The 20,489-nt window shown below is 34.8% G+C and overlaps 1 protein-coding gene across 1 annotated transcript in view; it reads left to right on the forward strand.

The window, feature by feature from the left end:
• The first annotated feature begins 15,867 nt into the window (after positions 1-15,867).
• The window catches only part of LOC113236773 (odorant receptor 4-like), a 6,128-nt gene continuing 1,506 nt past the window's right edge, over positions 15,868-20,489 (forward strand). Inside the window, exons 1-4 of the mRNA XM_026472940.1 lie at positions 15,868-16,468; positions 17,920-18,094; positions 18,788-18,884; positions 19,586-19,690. Of these exons, the coding sequence (XP_026328725.1) occupies positions 15,868-16,468; positions 17,920-18,094; positions 18,788-18,884; positions 19,586-19,690 (978 nt within the window). The remainder of the gene's footprint in view (positions 16,469-17,919; positions 18,095-18,787; positions 18,885-19,585; positions 19,691-20,489) is intronic.

Below are 20,489 nucleotides of genomic sequence, written 5' to 3' on the forward strand. Positions count from 1 at the left end.
GTAGAGCTCGATTTGCGCGAGAGCGAAATAAAGCGCGAAATTTCTATGCGAGAACAGCAGTAACTCGCGGTTTATGTCGCTCTCGCGCTAGTCGCGCCCTTTCGTGCTAGACCCACTGTAACTGTAGTACACGTACACAGTAGTAGGCTAAAGATGTTATTTATAATTTTATCCTAGAGCTGCCGCAAATCTGAAAAGTGTTACAAACGACGACATGGCGGAAATTTATTTTATTGGAAAATGAATTTTACATTGTAGGGGTATTTGTTTCGAAGATATTGTAATTTTATTTGTATTTGACGTCGGTATTTCTATAATATTTTGTGTTTAATTTTTTAGTTATAAATTGTTTTTATTTTATTATACTATAGAGAGAAGGTTTGACTTCAATGAATTAGGTACGAGTTTAAAGTTTTTCAAATTACATAAAGTTAAGAAAAAATAATTAATCACTTAAATACGGTGTAATAAATTGTATGAATGTGTATTGGATGCCAACCAGAGAATTGTATTTACAGATCGAGTTCTTAAATTTTCAAGATTGTTACACATAGGAAATAGTACCTTTTTTAGGGATCTGAATCGCAAAAAATAGGGTTTTCAACTAATTATTTAACTATAGTAAAAATAGGGTAATTTGCATTAATATTCGACATAACTGGTTAATGACTTTACCACCTCAGTTAGCCATGACTGTGGGACCTGTAAAGGGACCGAAGTGTTAACATACTTTCATTACATTTTTTTATAAATTATAAGTGCGCATTTAACCTCCATCTCACCTGATGGAAAGTGACGATAAGGTCGACGATGACTCCATAGCCATCGTCATTAACACCTAAATAATGCCCATTCAATCTCGCCTAGAAAAGGCCCAAGTTATAACCTTCAGGGAACAAGTCTGCAGGCAGGGAATTCCACTTCATAGCCGTTCGCCATATAAATGTGGAAGCATAACGCTTCGTGCAAATCTTTGGAATATCAACATCATAGGGCGGAACCCAAGCCAACGCCTAGTCCCCGGTAATGGAAAGGGGAAGGCGGAATCAAATTATGCAATTCCATCGCACACTCTCCGTGATATATCCTGTAAAATACCGATAAGCAGCAACTTTACGGCGGTGTTCAAGGCTCTGCAGCTTCGCCTCCACTAATTCCGAGTTTTTTAGATTCCCTACACTACTTTGTTTTTTATTTATTATATTTTACATTGTAATCTCGTGACATTATTAATATGAAATGAATAACTCCGTTCCATTCGAAGATAGTGCAAAATGTTCTTCTCTATAAGACGGAGTAAATGTGTGACTCTATCACGTGTGTGTGACAAGTAATCCTTTAAGCAGAACTTCTTTGAATGTATTAGAAAGAGTCCTAAGGAGTGGAACTAAAACAAATTTGCTTATAGTTCGCGGAACACTGGTTTTGCTTTTGCTTTGCACTTAGTAGCAGTAGAGCTACTATATGTACTATTTATATATAAATCTACACATTATTCGGTTTTTAACTTAGTTTTTAACTTTTAGCCTCAGGGTGACGTTGTGACGTAAGTAGTGGTGGACGTTGACTATTTTTTATCTTGCCTGAGTGAGCGGAGAGTTACAAAGTTTGAAAACTGACTAAGAGCTTTAAATTGCAAAGATCTGAGGGGCACTGCTCCTGCACCCGTCATCTTGAGACATAAAGTTGACAAATCCCATGTGCCAGTAATTCTACCAGCACTTCACAACCTGAATACTCTACGCTTACATTACAGCTGGATGACAGAAATAGGTAAGGAGGTAGTACTTCCCACACTATTGTTTCTCAAGAAGTCTAATTTTGTCAACAGCGTATTCGCTCAAAACGTCGAGATCTCTACAACTATAGATAACTCTGTGAATTGCTCAAGCATCTAGTGCTGCCATAAAACGGTTAAACTTTCCATTAATATCTTCAATAGGAAACTCGTGCGGCAAATTTGGTATTTTCATAGAACATGGCCTGCATACTTCCGCAAACTTAGATAAGGTTATAAATGTAAGGGGTAAAGTTAGTGAAATCTATCCCACTTCTATATAAAAACTACATAAATAGCTAGATAAAAAGTAAACTTTTATTTCGTAAGAAAAAAGATACATTTATTTGACCACATAAGAAAAAATAAACAAAACAAAAAAAGAAGAAATATATATTAAAAAAACATAATCAAAACATTCACACGTACGACACAAATAAATAAAAAGTAAACAAAATCACCAACAAAACAAAAGCTAAATTTTCATTGAATTGATATACTGATATAATTATTTTTTATGCGAAATTACTCCACTAGTTTGTTATAGCGTCTGGCATGATCTTTGTATTAATAATTGTAATAAACTAGTGGAGCAATAAAAAATTCAATACAGTGAAATTCCTTGTATTATGGGCACCATGGACTCTACCTAGAGTGTAGACAGGGATCAATTTACAAAAATTCATTTCACAAATTGGTTTTACCCGAAATCGAACTTGAGTACTTCCTCATCTACAACAACAACTTAAACAAACAAACTTAATTACAATTATTATTAAAGAGACATCTTTAGTCAGCTGGTGGTAGAAGAAATATATTTCTCACAGATAGCGCTGCGGCAAAAAAGTCGTTAGAAAATAAAAAAAAAGATCTACAACAAGCACTAGAAAAATTCGTGAGGTCCGCTGGTTCGTTCCATGGCTTAGTTAGCATAGCGACTGACACGGTTTGCTAAAAAACGTCGGTTCGAATCTGGCCGGATCGAACGAATGTTTTCCTAAGTGTTTAATCTGTGTATTAATAATTAAAGTACTTTTACTTAGGTATAAACAAAGTCAGTAAGTAAATAAACACTTTGTGTTGTGTCTGCCGCGGTAACAAAAGGGTCAATAACTCAGTATTCGCTGATAAATGCAATGGATTCTCATCAGTGATTTTCAATTGTTTTTATATTTACTAATATTATGCAGAGTAAAAAGAAATTAATTGTCAAAGACCATTGACTTACAATTATATGGACGTCGGGTCCGCGCTAAAAAGTGTCCGCACTTGTAAGGCGCTAAAATCGTATACAGAGCGCGACACTCCGCTTTAGTCTTCATTTGTTCTACGGACAGCGCGATACTGCGATGACATAACAATTTAAATTTCGAATAGGTTGACTTGGGACATTTTTTTCGTGGTTTTTGTATTAGACCCGTCGTCCATTTATTTGTAAGTCAATGTCAAAGACACACTGTTTTTGAATTGCAATGAAAAGGAATAAAAGAAAAATTTTAACATAGTGTTATACGTAGTGTACTATTATTAACTTGTCTGATTTAAACGCTAATCTCCTACAATTCGCATCTAATTTCTGACACAATTATACCTACTTATTATAATTTTTTCTATTAGCAGCTCCTTGTGAAAGAGTTCTTCCAGAGAAGTACTGCTCTTACGTATTTCTGCCGCCAAGCAGTACTGTGTTTCAGTTTTGAGGGGTAAGGGTTCTGGTGAAATTACAGGCACATGTTACTTGTCAACTTATGTCTCAGGGTGACGTGCGCAGTAGCACTGCCCCTCAGGTCTTTGTGATTTAAAGCTTTGGGTGGGACTGCAACTGTTATGATTAGGCGCGTAGCTTCCCATCAGGCGCACGACTTGTTCGTTCCTTCACTTGGCATCACAAAAGAGAACGAGCAGTGTAGATATAATTTAAAAAAATCTATTTATGGTAAAATATACTATAGAACGTTTCAGAACACAAAATACGTAATTATAAATTATGCTAACGTCGCATAGTTAATAGTTCAATATGTGAAGACTGTGTAACTCATAATTTTGCGATGACGCCGCATAGTATGCTTTTGTTACATATCACTTTAAGTTAAGTAGCTAATAAAGTTTTAAAACCGAATATAGTGTAGCTAGAGTAGTTATACAATGACTTAATTAAAAAAAATAAACAAAAAGAGTTTATACCTAAAACGACTTTAAAAATCATTGTCCGTTGTTAATCTGGTAATGATTAATTAAAGCTCGAATATCACTGATTCATTATATAGTTCTTTTCATATATTTGAAATTCCACTCCCGCGTAACGTCAACGCTTGTGTTGAATTTGCTTTCTCAAAAATAACACGCCGCCATCGTTGGCGAAAAAGTGATACTTTATTACTTCGACGACTTTCTTTCACAATTAAAACAACTTAGTCTTAGTGAGGCCATAACACATCGTTCAGCTGGTGAAAATTAAGAGTCTGAGGGTCGTATTCCAGAACTCTACTCAATGCTCAAGGATTTGAGCAGACTTGAGTGTGATTTCAAGCACTGGAAATACGACCCTAATATGATTTCTAGTGCTTTGAATTATACTCAAGTCCTGACTTGAGCATTGAGTAGAGGTCTAGAATACGACCCTTAATTTGTAATAGGTCAAATGACAACAATAAAGTTTAGTAACAAATTTAAAGTAAAAAATCATAAACAATTTTTAAAATTATAAAGCTAAATGTTTCATCATTATTTTCCACGACTAAGAAGATTCGTTTTCAGAACTTGAGGAATAATAAAATAAATAATATGAAAATGTCACAACTTCAAATCTTATTTTGCGTATTCCCAAAAAGTAGAAATTTTGTATTGGGTAACTTTTATTGTATATGTGTATTATGTTGAATTGTGCATCGGAAAATTTACTTAGTAGCTTTAACTTTTTTAAATTTTGCTTTAATCTCTAAACGTGGACATATTTTAACAGTTTTCAGACTTTTTAAAGTCGTCATGTCTTGGAAAAGTGAAAGGTTTCATATTATAAGCTTTTATTTGTGCATATTGGCGTGAATTGAACAATTCTTCTATTATTTATTACATATTTACCCTGTAGCAAAATTATTTCTTTTCTTACATTGTCCACGTCAGATGTGTAGAGAAGAAACTTAAACCAATTTTCGATTGTCCGTCCGCAATATATTTTAGTAGTGTTGAATTTATTGCCGGCTTTTGAAAGTTTTTCGTTCTAGTCCAAATGTTATTTGTGTTTCTAGTTTCGTGATTTGTAAGGCTTCGTGTTCGAATTATTTGTAATATTACTGTAAAATCGGAGACGGGTGGTAATGTAACAAGATGTCAGATCGAGTACTAAAAAGATGTTTTTGATTTTTACAGCAATTTGATGACGTCACATTGACGTCATTATATGCTAGTTAGAATGAATCATTTTAATCCCACGTACAATTAATGAGTGCGCTAAAAATTATACGTAAGGTAAACGTGGATAATTTGAATTTGTATCTGTAGATTACATATTCCGGTATGGCCAGTTCCCAAAACCGCAAGAAAGGATAGAGACTAATGTGGGATTTCTAGAGTACACTTATTTGTAGCTAACTTAAACACTCTCATATTGTTTTATCTTTATTCTCGTCTCTTTTTACTTGTAAAAGTGTAAGGATAAATGCATTGACCAAATTGGGCAAAAGCTACTTAATAATATAATAAATTTCATAAGTAAGATGTGTAGCTATATTAAAATTTTACATTCTTCATTGACTTTTTTACATAATGCTCTCATTACTATATATCTTCGTTTCCTAGACATGTGTAGAATTTGCAGAGATTTTCTTTTTATTTTTAACCGACTTCAAAAACGGAGGAGGTTCTCAATTCGACTGTATGTTCTTTTTTTTGTTTTTTGTTTTTGTATGTATGTTATGCGATAACTCCGATATTTGTGAACCGATTTTCATGCTTCTTTTTTTGTTTTAAAGGGGGTATTTCCATAGTGGTCCCATTTCATCTTGAAGAAAATCATCCACCTCAAAGGGTGGCTGTTCACGCATGAAGAGTCATTTTTACAAATAGCGCCTAACTTTAATTTAGGAGCAATTACTTTTAGCAATTATTTAGTTGATTTTGCTATTTCTCCAATTCAAGGCGTTTTTCTCTCGAAATACTTTGAGTAGTGTCGTAGTGAGAACCTATTTTTATTATCTCCAGTATCAAGTCCTGTATAGTGGCGAACTAGGGGATATTTCAATGAAACTTAGCAAATAGACGTAATTCCACGTACTTTTGAGGTCGGTTTTTTTAGTAATCTGTACTGAGATTATTGAATCTGGAATTCTCGAAGTACATACAAAAAGTAGAAGAGTTCCGTATGAAAGAGAACACCCAGGGAAATACGACCACCGTACGTAATAACGTGCCCGTATATAATATAATGTGAGCATTATTGACTGCGCTGTGGTTTTGAATGGTACTGGTTAAACTACATGCATATGGAATCATCCTTGCAACTTAAGCTTTGATTAGCACTGAAATGTTATGAGTAAGCGACAGCTTACCACCAGATGCACAACTTCTATGTCTCATCCCTTGATATCATAAAAAAAAAATTAAGCCGCCGCCGTTTACTCAGTCACAAATTTTAAGCCAAATAACCTATCCCCTTCTTCAACTGCAAAGAGACCTTTGTAACTGGCGTACGCTAGAATTTTGAACAAATAATAAAATAAGAGTTGACATATTTATATATGGCCCACTTTACTAGCATTGGTGCAGCCAAGAATTATTACGGAATAACTTATTTTGTACAAAAAGAAATTAAAACGGAATACGAAACGGATTGCAATATTACTATTTACGCGGTCTTTCAACGACACGTTATGCCTTCAAAAGGTATTACGCATTACGTTCTGACTAATACATGAGCTGGGGGCTTTCCATAACCTTTCCAAAAACAATCTTATTTCAATGTAAGCTTATGCTTTATAGTAAGCTTATTGTAATATTACTCATTTTCGTACCATGACAAACCTATCAACCAAGTAATGTATTATTGCCATAGTGATTGAAAGAACGAATGATTTCCCAGTATTATCTATTCCTTACTAAATGTAGGAAAGAAATAACGCTATATGAACTGTATAATGCCATCTCTTTCTTTTTTGATGTTCCGAATCGTGTAATCGTAGAAGAATGTTAAAGTGCTTAATGTTATTTACATTCAGAGAATTTTGACTGTTAAAAAAAGAAAAGTATGTAATAATAAAATATATTAAAATTACGTTGTTTTCAATAATTATTCCGCATTTTCATGACGAATAATAAATAAAACAAGCTGAGTTTTGATAGTCACGTTGTGAATTCGGAACTATAGTCTAGTGTCAATTGTTAGTTTCGCCAAGGAGCATATAGATGGCGCTGTTATAATTTTACGAAATAAACATCGCGAATTTTTAGTTAACGAAAAATTATTTACTATGTTCTATTAAATAAAAAATAAACAAAATATTGAAGAGATATATGTAAACAAATAAGTTCAACTTAACTTTTAATCATTACAAATCAATATTAAGACAAGAAAACTGAAAATAATATTGTTTCAATTGCATCCGTGTAACTATTTTAAGATTGCTAAATTTGACATAAGTGCAATATTACTTTAATGTTAAAGTCGCGTAGTACGGAACTAAGTGAATGAATAGTCACAAAGCTGCCAATAAAACATCATAGTTTTAACATTATAATAAGCTTACTTAAAATAGGCGCTTTGTCGTCGAGTTGCGGATACCAGCCCGTTGCACCAAGTACCAAGTACCAAGCTTACTTTAAGCGCGTTATGGTACGAAAAGTCAATATAAGGTTAAAGTAATATTGTTTTAAGAGGTTATGGTAGGCCACAGAAAAATAAGATAACTATAGTAACTCCGTACAAAGTACTGGCGCGGCTTGTATGCGTGCGCGACCGCCGCGTGCTGTGTACGGACGTGTACGGTTTCAATATTATGTGAACATAATAATGAAAGGCGCATTGTGACGACCAGTGTTATGCAATGCAGGTGCATAGCGAGACTATGCGAATGAGTGCGTCCGTACATGGGGGCGGGGAGGGCGTGCACACATACAGCCGCGCTGCTACGCTTGTATTGCGTTACCTTACTTGCTTTATTTTTGTTAGTTTTTATGTTTGTACGGACGCCAATGTTCTACCTTATCTTAATATGTCGCTTGGTTTAATAAATAATGTCATGTGATCTTAAGATACCATGAAGACATCATGCAATTGTCGTAAATCAATAAAGATTTATCATTGTTATTAAAGATTTATCAACATTATTATTGTTTATTATAAATCTAACAGATTTTTGTTAGGTAATGTCATAGTATCTATGAGATACGTTCGTTCGAGACAATATTGATTAGCGAACTTAAATACTTGACTAAGAACGTAATTATCAGAATTATGCCAAAGTTGAAAAAGTAATTAATTAAAACCAAAGTAATTAATTGATTGTTAAAAAATATTTATTGTGATGATTGCCAGTATTATTTTGAACCACTTTAACGTGCTTCCATAGAATAAATAGTGAGGATGCGTAATCTTTACTCAAAAACACATCTTTTAACTAAATTCAGTATTTAGGGCAGCTTCTGTACAATTACGTCGCTCTCACGCAAGTCGCATCCTACCGTACTAGCCCTAGTCTAGTAATCAACTGCATGCAGTCGAGGTCTCGGTTGCATGAAGGTGATTTCGACTTCACGCATTAACTGCAAACATGCAGTCAATCTGTTAGCAGCCCTACACGACTATTGAATTTGGCAATCTGATATAAAAGTCAACTCTCTGTTGAAATCTCCAATTTGTTTCTTTTAGAAATGTCTGTATTCTTTGCCACAATTTGTACCAAATTACAACGTGTTAATAGTTAAACGTCCTTGCTAGTAAAACAATCAAGTGTTATTACTCAACGTTGTTTCGTAAAAACAAAATTTATTCAAATAACAATTTTTGTGTAATTAGTATACCATATTTGTGTAAAATCAAACGTGTATCATCAGCATGAATTAGAGTGATGCTCCACGGGCTCTGCCATTGCAGTCCGTCGTCGCAACGCTATGGTTTCAACACACAAGAAATGCGGTATCGCAACGTAACGCCGCTTACTTACGCATTGCAGCACCCTTCCCCGTTTCGTCTCCTGGCCTATTGTCCGATGCGCATGCATTCCTCAGCCGTGCTCCGTTCCAACGCATGTGGCATATAGTTCTGATATGTATATAGTACAACGCAGCGTCACCACCGTGGCGTCGCAACGTCGACGCAACGCATCGTGTGTGATCGTTCTACAAGCGACGGATACCGAATTGCCCGCGTGGCACTCGGTGCGTTCAAATCATTGCGTTGTGTGGCCTTAATAGCTTACAAATATTACAATGATATTATGTACATATATAAGATAAAAGTCATATGCGTCGTGTCGCTAAAATTTTATAACCTCGATCGTCAACGATTTAAAACTATTTGGCCCTTGAATGAGTTGATCCCAGATTCGATTTCCAATAGAACCAATTTAGAAAATGAACTTTTCTATCTTGGACCTGGTCTGGATGTCTTGGACATTTCTCTGGAGGGAATACCATTCTTTTGGCACTCATAATACAGGAAATTCCCTAGTTTATGAACAGGTAATTTTGTTGTTGCCTAGGACATTAAGTCCATAACATTATATTCATATAAATTTAGATTTCACTTTCTTTGAGATGCGTTTTATAGAAAATACTGGTTTGAAATCATACACGTTTCATAATTAATAAAAATTCAACAGCAAAGTTGATCGTGGTATTGCGAAATATATACATATTAATGGAGGCGACTGTATTGTTTTGATCAATTGTTTTAATCTACGCCTAGATCAGGTAGATAAAACTCTACAACAAAGAAAATAAATTTACAATCAAAGAACGTTACTACACCATAATGGACGAAAACTCTCTATTCGACATATATTTACGTATGATCGATTATACATTTCGTTGGAGTGGCGTGCATTTGAGAAAACGCAAATACTATAACGTAAGGAAAGCAAGAATTTTCTATGGCATTAACTTTATTGGGCTGAATATAAAGGTTGCGGGGGTATTAGTCGTGTGTAAAGCAAGTACTAAAAGGAGAATCACTGGTATCAATAAAAGTAAAATTTTAACAAAAAAATTTTAATGGTTCGTACAGCTTTAACTGCCTCACCGCGCTTAATTTAAAGTATTACAAATTTTTTTTACGATATCAAGTGACGAGACAAACAAGTCGTGCGCCTGATAGTTAACCTTCACGCCTATCCATAACATAGTATACTATTATTAATTTGTCTAATTTAAACGATAATCTCCTACATTTCGCATCTAATTTCTTACGCAATTATACCATATTATATTTAATCCATTAACAGCTCTTTGTGAAAGAGTTGTTCCAAAGACTGCCCCTACCAATTTCTGCTGCAGGCAGTAATGTGAGTATTACTGCGATCTAGTTTTGAAGGGTAAGTAAGGGTTTTAGTGAAATTACAGGCATATGGGTCTTGTCAACTTATGTTTCAGGGTGACGGGTGCAGTGGCAGTGCCCCTGAGGTCTTTGTGGTTTAAAGCTTTGGGTGGGACTGCAACTGTTATGATTAGGCGCGTAGCTTACCCGCTCACGCGATGCGCTCATCCTACCGCAAAATGGCGGCTATTTGGTTTCGCAAATTAGAAAAGGATTCAGTTTCAATACAAGTTTTTAAAAATAAAAATTATTATTTTGCATTGCTAAATAAATACCCTCCGTACTACAACAAAAACATCTCAAATAAAATGCAGTAATACGCCGCAAATCCTGCACTTAAAAAGCACTAATGAAATTTTTGGTGTACTTGGGTAAATATGATAATATTCCGTTTGAGTGGTTCTAATGTTTACCATGAAATTACTCCTTAAAGTATAATTTATAAACATTTATATTCAGGGTAAACTTAAAAAACGCAACTTACGGTATGTTTTCAAGAAATAAACACCGAAATCACTAGCCCAAACAATAACACACACGATTGTCGTGACGTATTTTTGAAGTTGTTTATTTTTTTAAATGACAGACCCAGGCATTAAAAACTTTATGGTTTGCTAGAGTAGTTACCGAAATAGCAATTAGTATTAGTTCTTTTACCTGTTATAACTTCGATATCCGATAAATCGGTATAAAATCATCACCGGCACCTCTAGGTGTTGTATGCTTCCAGAGACGCATGAATTGCGTGGGCGGTTACCACCAGACGCATGACTTGTCCCGTCAGTAAAAAAAAATTAAATAGTGTAGAGATAATAACAAAAAATTCTGCCATTTATTATGAAATATATTACAGAACCTTTCAGAACACATATAGAATGCAGAAACCATATACAATCATCTGATTTAATATTGAATAATGTGTGAAGAATGTGTAAGTCATAATTTTGCGATAATGCTATGATGCCGCATGTCGCATATACTTTTGTTACATGATACTTTAGATAATAGCTACTCAAATTTTAAAATCAGATATGACATAGCTAGAGTGTTTACTTCTATGTGATATTTTACAACTTTTTCGTAATCTGTATCATGAAATTTTATATTTCGTCGGCAAATATGAAACTTAAATTCCAGTTATAGATTTTCTTTTGATCTTAAGCGCCTTTAGAATGAAAGCGGCCTAATAAAAAAAATACAAAAATTAGTTTCTTTCTTTAAAAATCATTCTCAAGGTTATTAATCTGGAACTCAATTAAAGCTTGGTAGGTACTGTCACTATATGGGTCTTTTCATATGTTTGAAATTCCACTTCCACGTCGGCACGTCGACGCTGCATTTAATGTTGAATCTGTATTTGCAAACACAACACGCCACCACCGTTGACGAAAAAGTGATGGATTAGTAATTGAGCTATTTTGTTTCTCAAAATCATCATTAAAGAAGTCATTAAATTTTTACAAACGTAAGTAAATATTTGATCATTATTTTCCAGGACTAACAAGACCAGTTTTTAGTACTTCAGTAATAATAAATTAAATAATATGATAATGAATTAAATAATAAGAAAAAGTTGAAATTTTGTATTGAGTGACTCTTATTGAAAAGGTGCTTTATGTTGAATTGTGCTCCGGAACATTTACTTAGTAGTTGCTTAAAATCTCTAAGCATGGTTATGTCTTAGATTATCTCCTAACAGTTTTCAGATTTTTTAAAGTTGCGGGTTAAGTGAAAGGTCACATTTTAAAAGTTTTTATTTGTGTAAGTTAGCGTAAATTGTACAATTATTTTATAATTTGTTACATATTTACCCTGTAACAAAATTATTTCTTTTATTACTATGTACATGTAGAGAACTAACATGTAGAAAATATGTAGAGAACTTAAACCAATTTCCGATTGTTGAAGTGTTGAATTTATTGCTTTTGAAAGTTTTTCGTTCTAGTCCAAACGTTATTTGTGTATCGAGTTTAGTGATTTGGAAGACTGTGTAATTAGAATTATTTGTAATATTACTGTTAAGTCGGAGAAGGGTGGTAGTAGTGACAAGTAGTCAGATCGAGTACTAAAAAGATGTTAGTGATTTTTACAGCAATTTTATGATGTCACATTGACGTCATTATATGATAATTAGAATTAATCGTTTTAATCCCACGTACAATTAATGAGTGCTTTAAAAATTATACGTAAGAAAAACGTGTCTAATTTGAATTTGTCTGTAGATTAAACTTTCCGGTATGGCCAGTTGCCAAAACCGCAAGAAAGGATAGATAACTATAATATATATATATATATAATGTGGGATTTCTAGAGTACACTTATTTGTAGCTTAGCTTAGTTAATTTAAACACTCACGTGTTGTTTTATGTTTATTATCGTTTCTTTTTACTTGTGTAAAAACAAAGTGTAAGAATATTAAAAGTGTAAGAATAAGACATTGAACTAATTGGCTAAAAGCTACTTATGTTTAAAATTTTGCATTCTTCATTCACTTTTTAACATAATGTTCTCATTATTATATTTTTATCTTTTAGTCTGGAAGTCAAGTTTACGTCCTTAATTTTTTATTACACATAAAATGTAGAAGAGTTCCCTGTGAAAAAGATCATCTAGGGACGTATGACCACTGTACGTAATAATGTGCCCGTACCTAATACAATGCGAGCATTACTGCGCTCTGGTTTTGAATGGTAAGGATGCTTTGATTAGCACTGAAACGTTATGAGTATGCGACACTTGATATCATAAAAAATACATTAAGCCGTCGTTTACTCAGCCACAACTTTTAAGCTAAACAATCTGTCTCCTTCTTCAACTGCAAAGAGACCTTTGTAAGTGATGTAAGCTAGTATTTTCAACAAAGAATAAAATAAGACACTGACGTATTTATATATGTCCTACTTTACTAGCATTGATACCTAAAGAATTACTACGGAATAACTTATTTTGTACAATAAGAATTTAAAACGGAATGTGAAACGGATTGCAACAGCACTATTTACGCGACCTTTCAACGATATGTTATGCCCTAAAAGGGTAGCATTATGCTCTGACTAATTGATGATCTGTACAATTAATTTACTTTGGATTGACGAAGCGCTGAAATTTTGTCAGTGTTTCAGGACTGCGAGAATATACAGTCGTATTTGTTTGTACAATTAACTACATTTTAAAATCGAGGCGAGTTTGGGCGGGCAAGTTGGTAAGGAACTTAATAAGAACGACGTCTTTGTTAAGAGTATCTTAATAGATCAGCTTGTATGGAATCGTGTTGATGAGGAAAGCTATGCATCAGGTTCGTAGTAAGTGAAATTCTATGGTCTCAGCCTACTCAGTAGGAAAATGGATCAAAGTGTATGTATGTATTTTAAAATGATTTTTTTGAGTAGCTTAAATGACACCTTTTCTCGCTGTTTTTTATGGTACTAATTGATGATTGGACAAACAAGTCGTGCGCCTGGTGTTACGCTGTATTATTTTTTAGTAAGTTAGTAATAAATCGTAATATCAGCACATGTTGCAATGACTCCGTACATGTTCGCTATTGTAGGCTTCGAGATTATATATGTAATATATACAATTATTTCATTAATTTTATGTACCAAGCGACAGGGCGAACAAGTCGTGCTTCTGGTGGTAAGCGACACGCCTGTCCATTGCAATCGCAGTGCTATTCAGAGCTTGAAATTGCAAAGATCTGAAGGACACTGCACCCGCCCGCACTCGTTAAGCGGCATAAAAGGTAAGGTGGCCGTACCTCGCTGGATGAACTCTATCACAAAGAGCTCTACTGCTAACAAAAACTTTTATTTTAAAATTACAAAATGTACGACGCTTCATTTTTTAAGAAAATAGTGAACCTACAGACGTGTGATAAACAATGACGTAATAAACTCTAATATAAACGAAAATATACGTGGAGTTTTTCAAATATAAATCGAAAGGCAATATGCGTATGTTACCAAGTCATATAAACAAGTATTTTATAGTATTTTATCACTTTAAAACAAAAGGAAAAGTTTTTAAGGAAGCAAGTATTTAGGTACGTGAACTAAAAAGTTGGAGTTCCGAGAAATTTGTCACACGTTTAAATAAATATTTACCATAAACATAATATCATGTTTCGTAAGATATAAACGTAAAAACCTATGTTTTCCGTATATCCTTAGTAAAAAATGTTCATATTAAAGGAAACTAAAACCCCTTGAAGTTTCTTGGTTGATATAATTTTTTTGTTAAAAAAAAAAATTACCCTCTAGAACTTAGTTCTTTCAATTTATTTTATCAGTCATGTCTTTAAGAACAGCGCTATTCGGCGTATAATAGGCATTTATACAGTTTGAGAAGCTCTTCATTTTCGCATGGTGTCAGAATATGGAACTGTCCCAAAAAGCTGAAAAAGCAACCATAGTCCTATTCACTATAAAAAGCAAACTAGACAAGTCAAAACGATCCTCTGTGGCAGGGCTATACTTGATACTTAGGGATAATACTATGTCAAACCTTGCGGTAGAACCGCTTTAGATAACAAACATAGAGTGAAAAAATAAGACTATTTAAGGTAAGGCGTATCGAGAATCCGATTCTTGATATATGATAGTAAAAGAGATGAAGTGAAATTTGATCTCAAACTCATATAATCTCTATTTCATAGGTAGAGAAATTCCAATCAGAAACAGTTCAAATCGTCATATTGATTAAACTCTATTACAATCGTAAGGTCCAAGAGGAATGAGCAAGAAACTCTAGAGGTTCCTCTTTGTAAATAAACATTCGTACACATTTATAATCTACAATATTTATTTAATATCGATCGAGACAACTTGAAATGGCTAAACGGGTCATTACCAGGGATTTCTCATCCAAGTACGCAGAAGTTACTATAGTTTTAAACCTCGTGAATGGCAAATTTTGAATATCAATTGGAATCGTACTATATAATGAATATGCTTGGCACTGCGGGACAAAAAGCACACAAGCGTTATTCGCCTTTAGAGCATTTGCGCACTACGTCCGCTTCGTATCAGTTCCGAATCCGGGAAATGACGGTCCGAAATGTCACAGGTGTCCGAAGTGTCAATTTATCTCTAGGTGTACAAGCGATATTTGTATTTTCTCGGATTTGAATCGGACTTAGTGCATAAGCGACACCCGAAGTGGGTCCGAGTTTTCTAGCTTTACATAGTCTCGGATTGGGTACGAATACGAATCGGATGCTGTGCGCAAATACCCTTAGAATCGAGTTCATGGTTTTTTAAACAAACAAGGTTTTATTTTATACTGACTACATTATTAGCTTGGGTGGGACAAATACTAAACAAATGCACAACCGAGTTGTTATACAACTTACGGAGAACCCCAAAACATTTATCTATTTTAAACCCAATGTGTCCTTCAAAACACAGGTTATCATCACACATCCAACATTTCTAACGCTGTTGGAAAGGAATTATAGAGATTAAATTTTAATTAATAGAAAGCGAATATACAATAAGCGAAGCAATCAACGCCTATATTCTACAAGAAACTTGACAATAAACAAGGATAACATTACAATCACAGAATGTCAGAACTGCCTAAGGACGGAAATTTACTGTTTGATAAATATTTGCGGAAAATTGATTATGCATTTCGTTGGAGCGGCTTGCATTTGAGAAACCGCGATGATTACAATATGAAGAAAGCAAGATTTTTGTATTGGTTTAATTCTTTTTGGCTAAACAAAGAGATCGTGGGAGGTATTTGTTTTATTGCAAAAGGAGCAGCAAATGGAGGACTGGTTTCTATGACCCACACAGCACCTAGCATCACTCTGGCTCTTTTAAGCAACATTAGGTCTTTATCAATTATGTGGCATCATGGCTATGTGGACAAACTGGTCTTTAAATTGAGAGAACTAGAAACCAAGACCGATTTGAACAATAATGATAACAAAACATATGTCGAACGTCCAATCGAATTTTTACATTTTGTATTAAAACTATCAGGATTCTTCAACTGGCTCTTGATATTAGCGTTTCCATTAATGCCGCTCTCTATATCGGTCTATAATTACTTGGTATTGAAGAAAGTGGAATTGGTACTACCATTTCTCATCTCGTATCCATTTGATGCGTATGATATAAAAATATACCCGTTTGTCCTGCTCCACAATATTTACAGTGGTAAGTAATTTTGCACCAGTCATGGAAGAATGGCATAAGTAGAGTTACGTCAAAAACGTTTATAACCCACATCCTCTCAAATTCTTGTAACTCTATCGACTAATATTGTTGATAGAGTTAACTCCACTTATGCCATTCTTCCGTTTGGGGAGCTAATTGACTCTTCGGCTTTTCATTTTGATGTATTTCATTCTTTTAAACTAATAAATTTATCAGCAAATTCAATTGTTTTTATAAAAAAAACCAACCTCAAAAGTTCGTGGAATTACAGCTATTTGCCAAGTTTTATTGAAATCGGTTAACGAAAAGTGTGTGAAACCGATTTCATCCCCTAGTTTCACACCTTTACAGGTGGAATATTTTTTTCAAATTTATAAATGGGACCGTTACCGGGATACCCTCTTTCCAACAAAAAGAATCATCAAAATCGGTTACATGCAACAAACAAAAAAACAGCCGAATAGAGAATGTCCTCCTTGTGATGCTATATTTTCAATATTTATATTTATTTCTCTTTATTCGTTCAAAATGCCGTTGTAGCCCATTGGTTTGACCTAACGCTTCTCAAGCAAAGGCCGTGGGTTCGAATCCGGTGTCGCATTTCTGAGTTTCTCGGAATTTATGTGCGAAATTTAATTAGAAATTTAACACTAGCTTTTCGGTGAAGGACAACATTGTGACGAAACTTGCTCGTCGAAGAAGATTCACAACACTCGGAAAACTTGTGAAGTCCGACAGGGACGCATAATTGGGTTTATGATAATGATGATATGTTGACTAATTTTATTGTACTTTTTAATTCTTTTTTATTTTTATAATATCAAGTGACGGAGCGACCAAGTCTTGCGCTTCCATAACAGTTGCAGTGCCACTCAGAGTTTTAAATCGCAAAGATCTGAGGGCCACTGCCACTGCGCCCGTCACCCTGAGACTAAGTTGACAAGTTCCATGTACCTGAATTTCACCAAAATTATCGCACTGCTATTAGAATAGTGTTATAACTCAAAATATGTGAAATTCAACATTATACCATTGTTGAAAGTAAAATTTGATTCTCCACACGTCAATAAAACCGTCGTTAGAATATTGTAAAAAAAACAAAAATATATCTACGTAACTCAAAATGAGACACGCTTTACATGAGCTAGTTCTAGCCAAAATTTTCCTGATTCAAAAATAAGAAATTTTTTTTTTCTTTTATTTTTAAATGTATATTTGGCAAGTAGGAAATAACTTATGCATAAATTTACGCAGATCTATCACGGGAAACGAGTAATTCGTTTATTCGTCGATTCTGAGAAAATACACTTTTTGAGTTAATACAATATTGTATTAACAGTGCGAATATAAGTAAGTAAATTCTATGAAAGTTTTTGTACTCTACATTGAGAAGCAATTAATAAAGGATGTATTTTTAGTGATTGTGGTGTTATTTTGGGTAACCGCTACAGAATCTTTCTATTACATCTGCACTACTTTTATCGTAGTTCAGTTCAAGCTTCTACAACAAGAAATAAAAGTAATAATCCCAAAAAAGAGTGGTAATAGAGGGGGGAAACAGAACGTGGACAAAGTATTTCAAATGAAGATAATGGAGTTGGTTAAATGGCATCAGGCGCTCATGGAGTAAGTACAATTGTGGTTAAAATTAGACAACATATTAGATAACATCACATACATTGCTCTGATCCCCAAGAAAGTTACTAAATTTTTATTTGTACAAATTTATTTTTTACATTGACCGGACCGGGAATCGAACCCGGGTCCTCAGAGATGGCGATACCTTGAACACTGATGTGCCAAGCCACACGACGTCGTCAAATTGTAACATAATAAAGTTTAATTAGTGGTTTAATTAAATTGGCTTAAAAAAATTAACAAAAGCAAAATAGTACTGAGGTAGGCGAAGTTATTGGCGTATTAGATTAAGTGCCTTAGATTATCCACATACAGAAAGATATTTTATAGTGAAAGTGGCGGCGTGCACACCTACTTCTCACTGTAAAGAAGTACCGAAATATCGCATAATAAGTCTAGAAGAGACAATTTCACCACTACTTGCTGCTCGACTAAATGTGGAGAGAAAAAAAGGAGACTTGAAAAACAGGAGGAAGTGGCGACAGTTTACAGTTTACAACATCAATAATTTTGTCGTGTTCATTCGCGTGATTATAGCTTTTGATAACAAAATATCATAATAGGCTGACGTGTTACTACACTCACTGTCTTCAAGTACGATAGTACAAAGGCAATGGTGTTCGACGACGGCTTTTGATTCCTGTTCACCTGTTCATGATAATACAAATATGTCTTTTTCAGTGCCGTGGCAATATTAGAGACAATCTATTCAAAGTCGACACTATTCAACTTTGTGTCCAGTTCAGCTATGATTTGCCTTGCTGGGTTTAATATTACGGTTAGTCATCATTTTAAGATTTCTATGTCACTTAAAAAAAGGACTTTGTGTATTCTAGTAGTGTTAGTTTTGAAACTAGTGTTTTTGGATGTAATTCTCGTATATTTGGTTTTCAAACGACGAGTTCTTTACAGAACTCAATGTTTGAGTTCTTTACAGGTCCCGTCAGGTCCCGGCCAGGTGAGTCAGACGTGACTCTAAAGTGCCCGTAAAGTTGGTTTATATTCGAATAATTGTTTTACCCAATATATACAACTCATTTACTCGTATACGTCCCTTTGCTGGGAACGGGTCTCCTCTACGGCGAGGGTTTAGGTCATATTCCACCACTCTGGCTCAGTGCTGGTTGTGGACATTTTCCGAGAGTAGTGAACCTTCGACGTGCAGGTTTCATCACGATGTCTTCATTCACCGAAAAGATCATGGTAAATTTTAATTTAAATTTCGCACATAAATTCCGACAAACTCAGAGGTTTGAACCTACAACCTTTGCTTGGGATGCGGTATGTCAAACCATTAGGCTACCTAGACTTATGATTCGAATAATAAAAAACAGATAATTGTTTCATTAATTATGATTAAGAATCGCGAAGACCTAAGAACTCGATAAATTGTAGTAAACGTTTTGTTTTGGTCCTAAATGACATGATGTTAAAAAACTTTGTCGATTTCGTCAAATTCTTAAAATTTATTTGTTTCAGATGATTGATAATGTGGCTTTCATTATAATGTTCCTTGCTCTTCTCTGCCTCTCTTTGGTGCAGATATTCTTATTCTGTTTCTTCGGAGATACGATTATCAGATCAGTAAGTTTCAACAAATATAATGAGCCAGATTCCAATCAGTGCATTCTACCCGTTATGACATACGGAGCTGAGACGTAGACACTCACCATCCGGCTAGTCTAACAGTTAAACGTCGCTCAGCGAGCCATGGACCAGTCTAGGCTCGGAGTTTCTCGGAAGGATAAGATTCGAAATGAGGTTATCTGACAGAGAACCAAGACCGTCGACATAGCTGGTAAAATAAGTAAGCTGAAGTGGCAGTGGGCAAGCCATATCTGTCGAAGAACCGATAATCGATGGGGTAAACAAGTTCTTGATAGGAGAACTCCGGCTTCGCAAACGTAGTATATGGCCCTCTGGCAAGATGGAGTAACGACGCGCGAAATGCTACTAACGGCAGATGGATGTGACAAGCTGAAGACCGACAGAAATGGCGCTCATTGGGAGAGGCCTATGTCTAATAGTGCATTGATGATGGTTATCTACTAGCTGCGCGTGCGAATATGTGCCACAAAGGCCGTTTCCCGGTTCGTCGGCGCGGTAGTGGTGCGGCATCGGTACGCTTGCCGAGCGCCTATATTTCAATGTGCGCTTTCTAATTGGCGCGTGGACATAAGCGGGAAGGGATCATTTCGGTTTACAGTATACCTATCGCACCATGTACCTATTCTACTCCTGTTGTTTGCTTCTCTATATACAATATAGCGGCTATTGATTGTAGTTTAAATATAATAGCTAGGTTTAAGGTGTCGATGAGTTTTTGTGGCTATACACGTAGTACGAATTATGTACGCAACACGTTGAGCGCGCGCAAGTCCCT

The sequence above is a fragment of the Hyposmocoma kahamanoa genome, unplaced genomic scaffold (assembly GCF_003589595.1).
Source record: "Hyposmocoma kahamanoa isolate Upper Pololo Valley unplaced genomic scaffold, ASM358959v1 92, whole genome shotgun sequence".
Classification (NCBI taxonomy): domain Eukaryota; kingdom Metazoa; phylum Arthropoda; class Insecta; order Lepidoptera; family Cosmopterigidae; genus Hyposmocoma; species Hyposmocoma kahamanoa.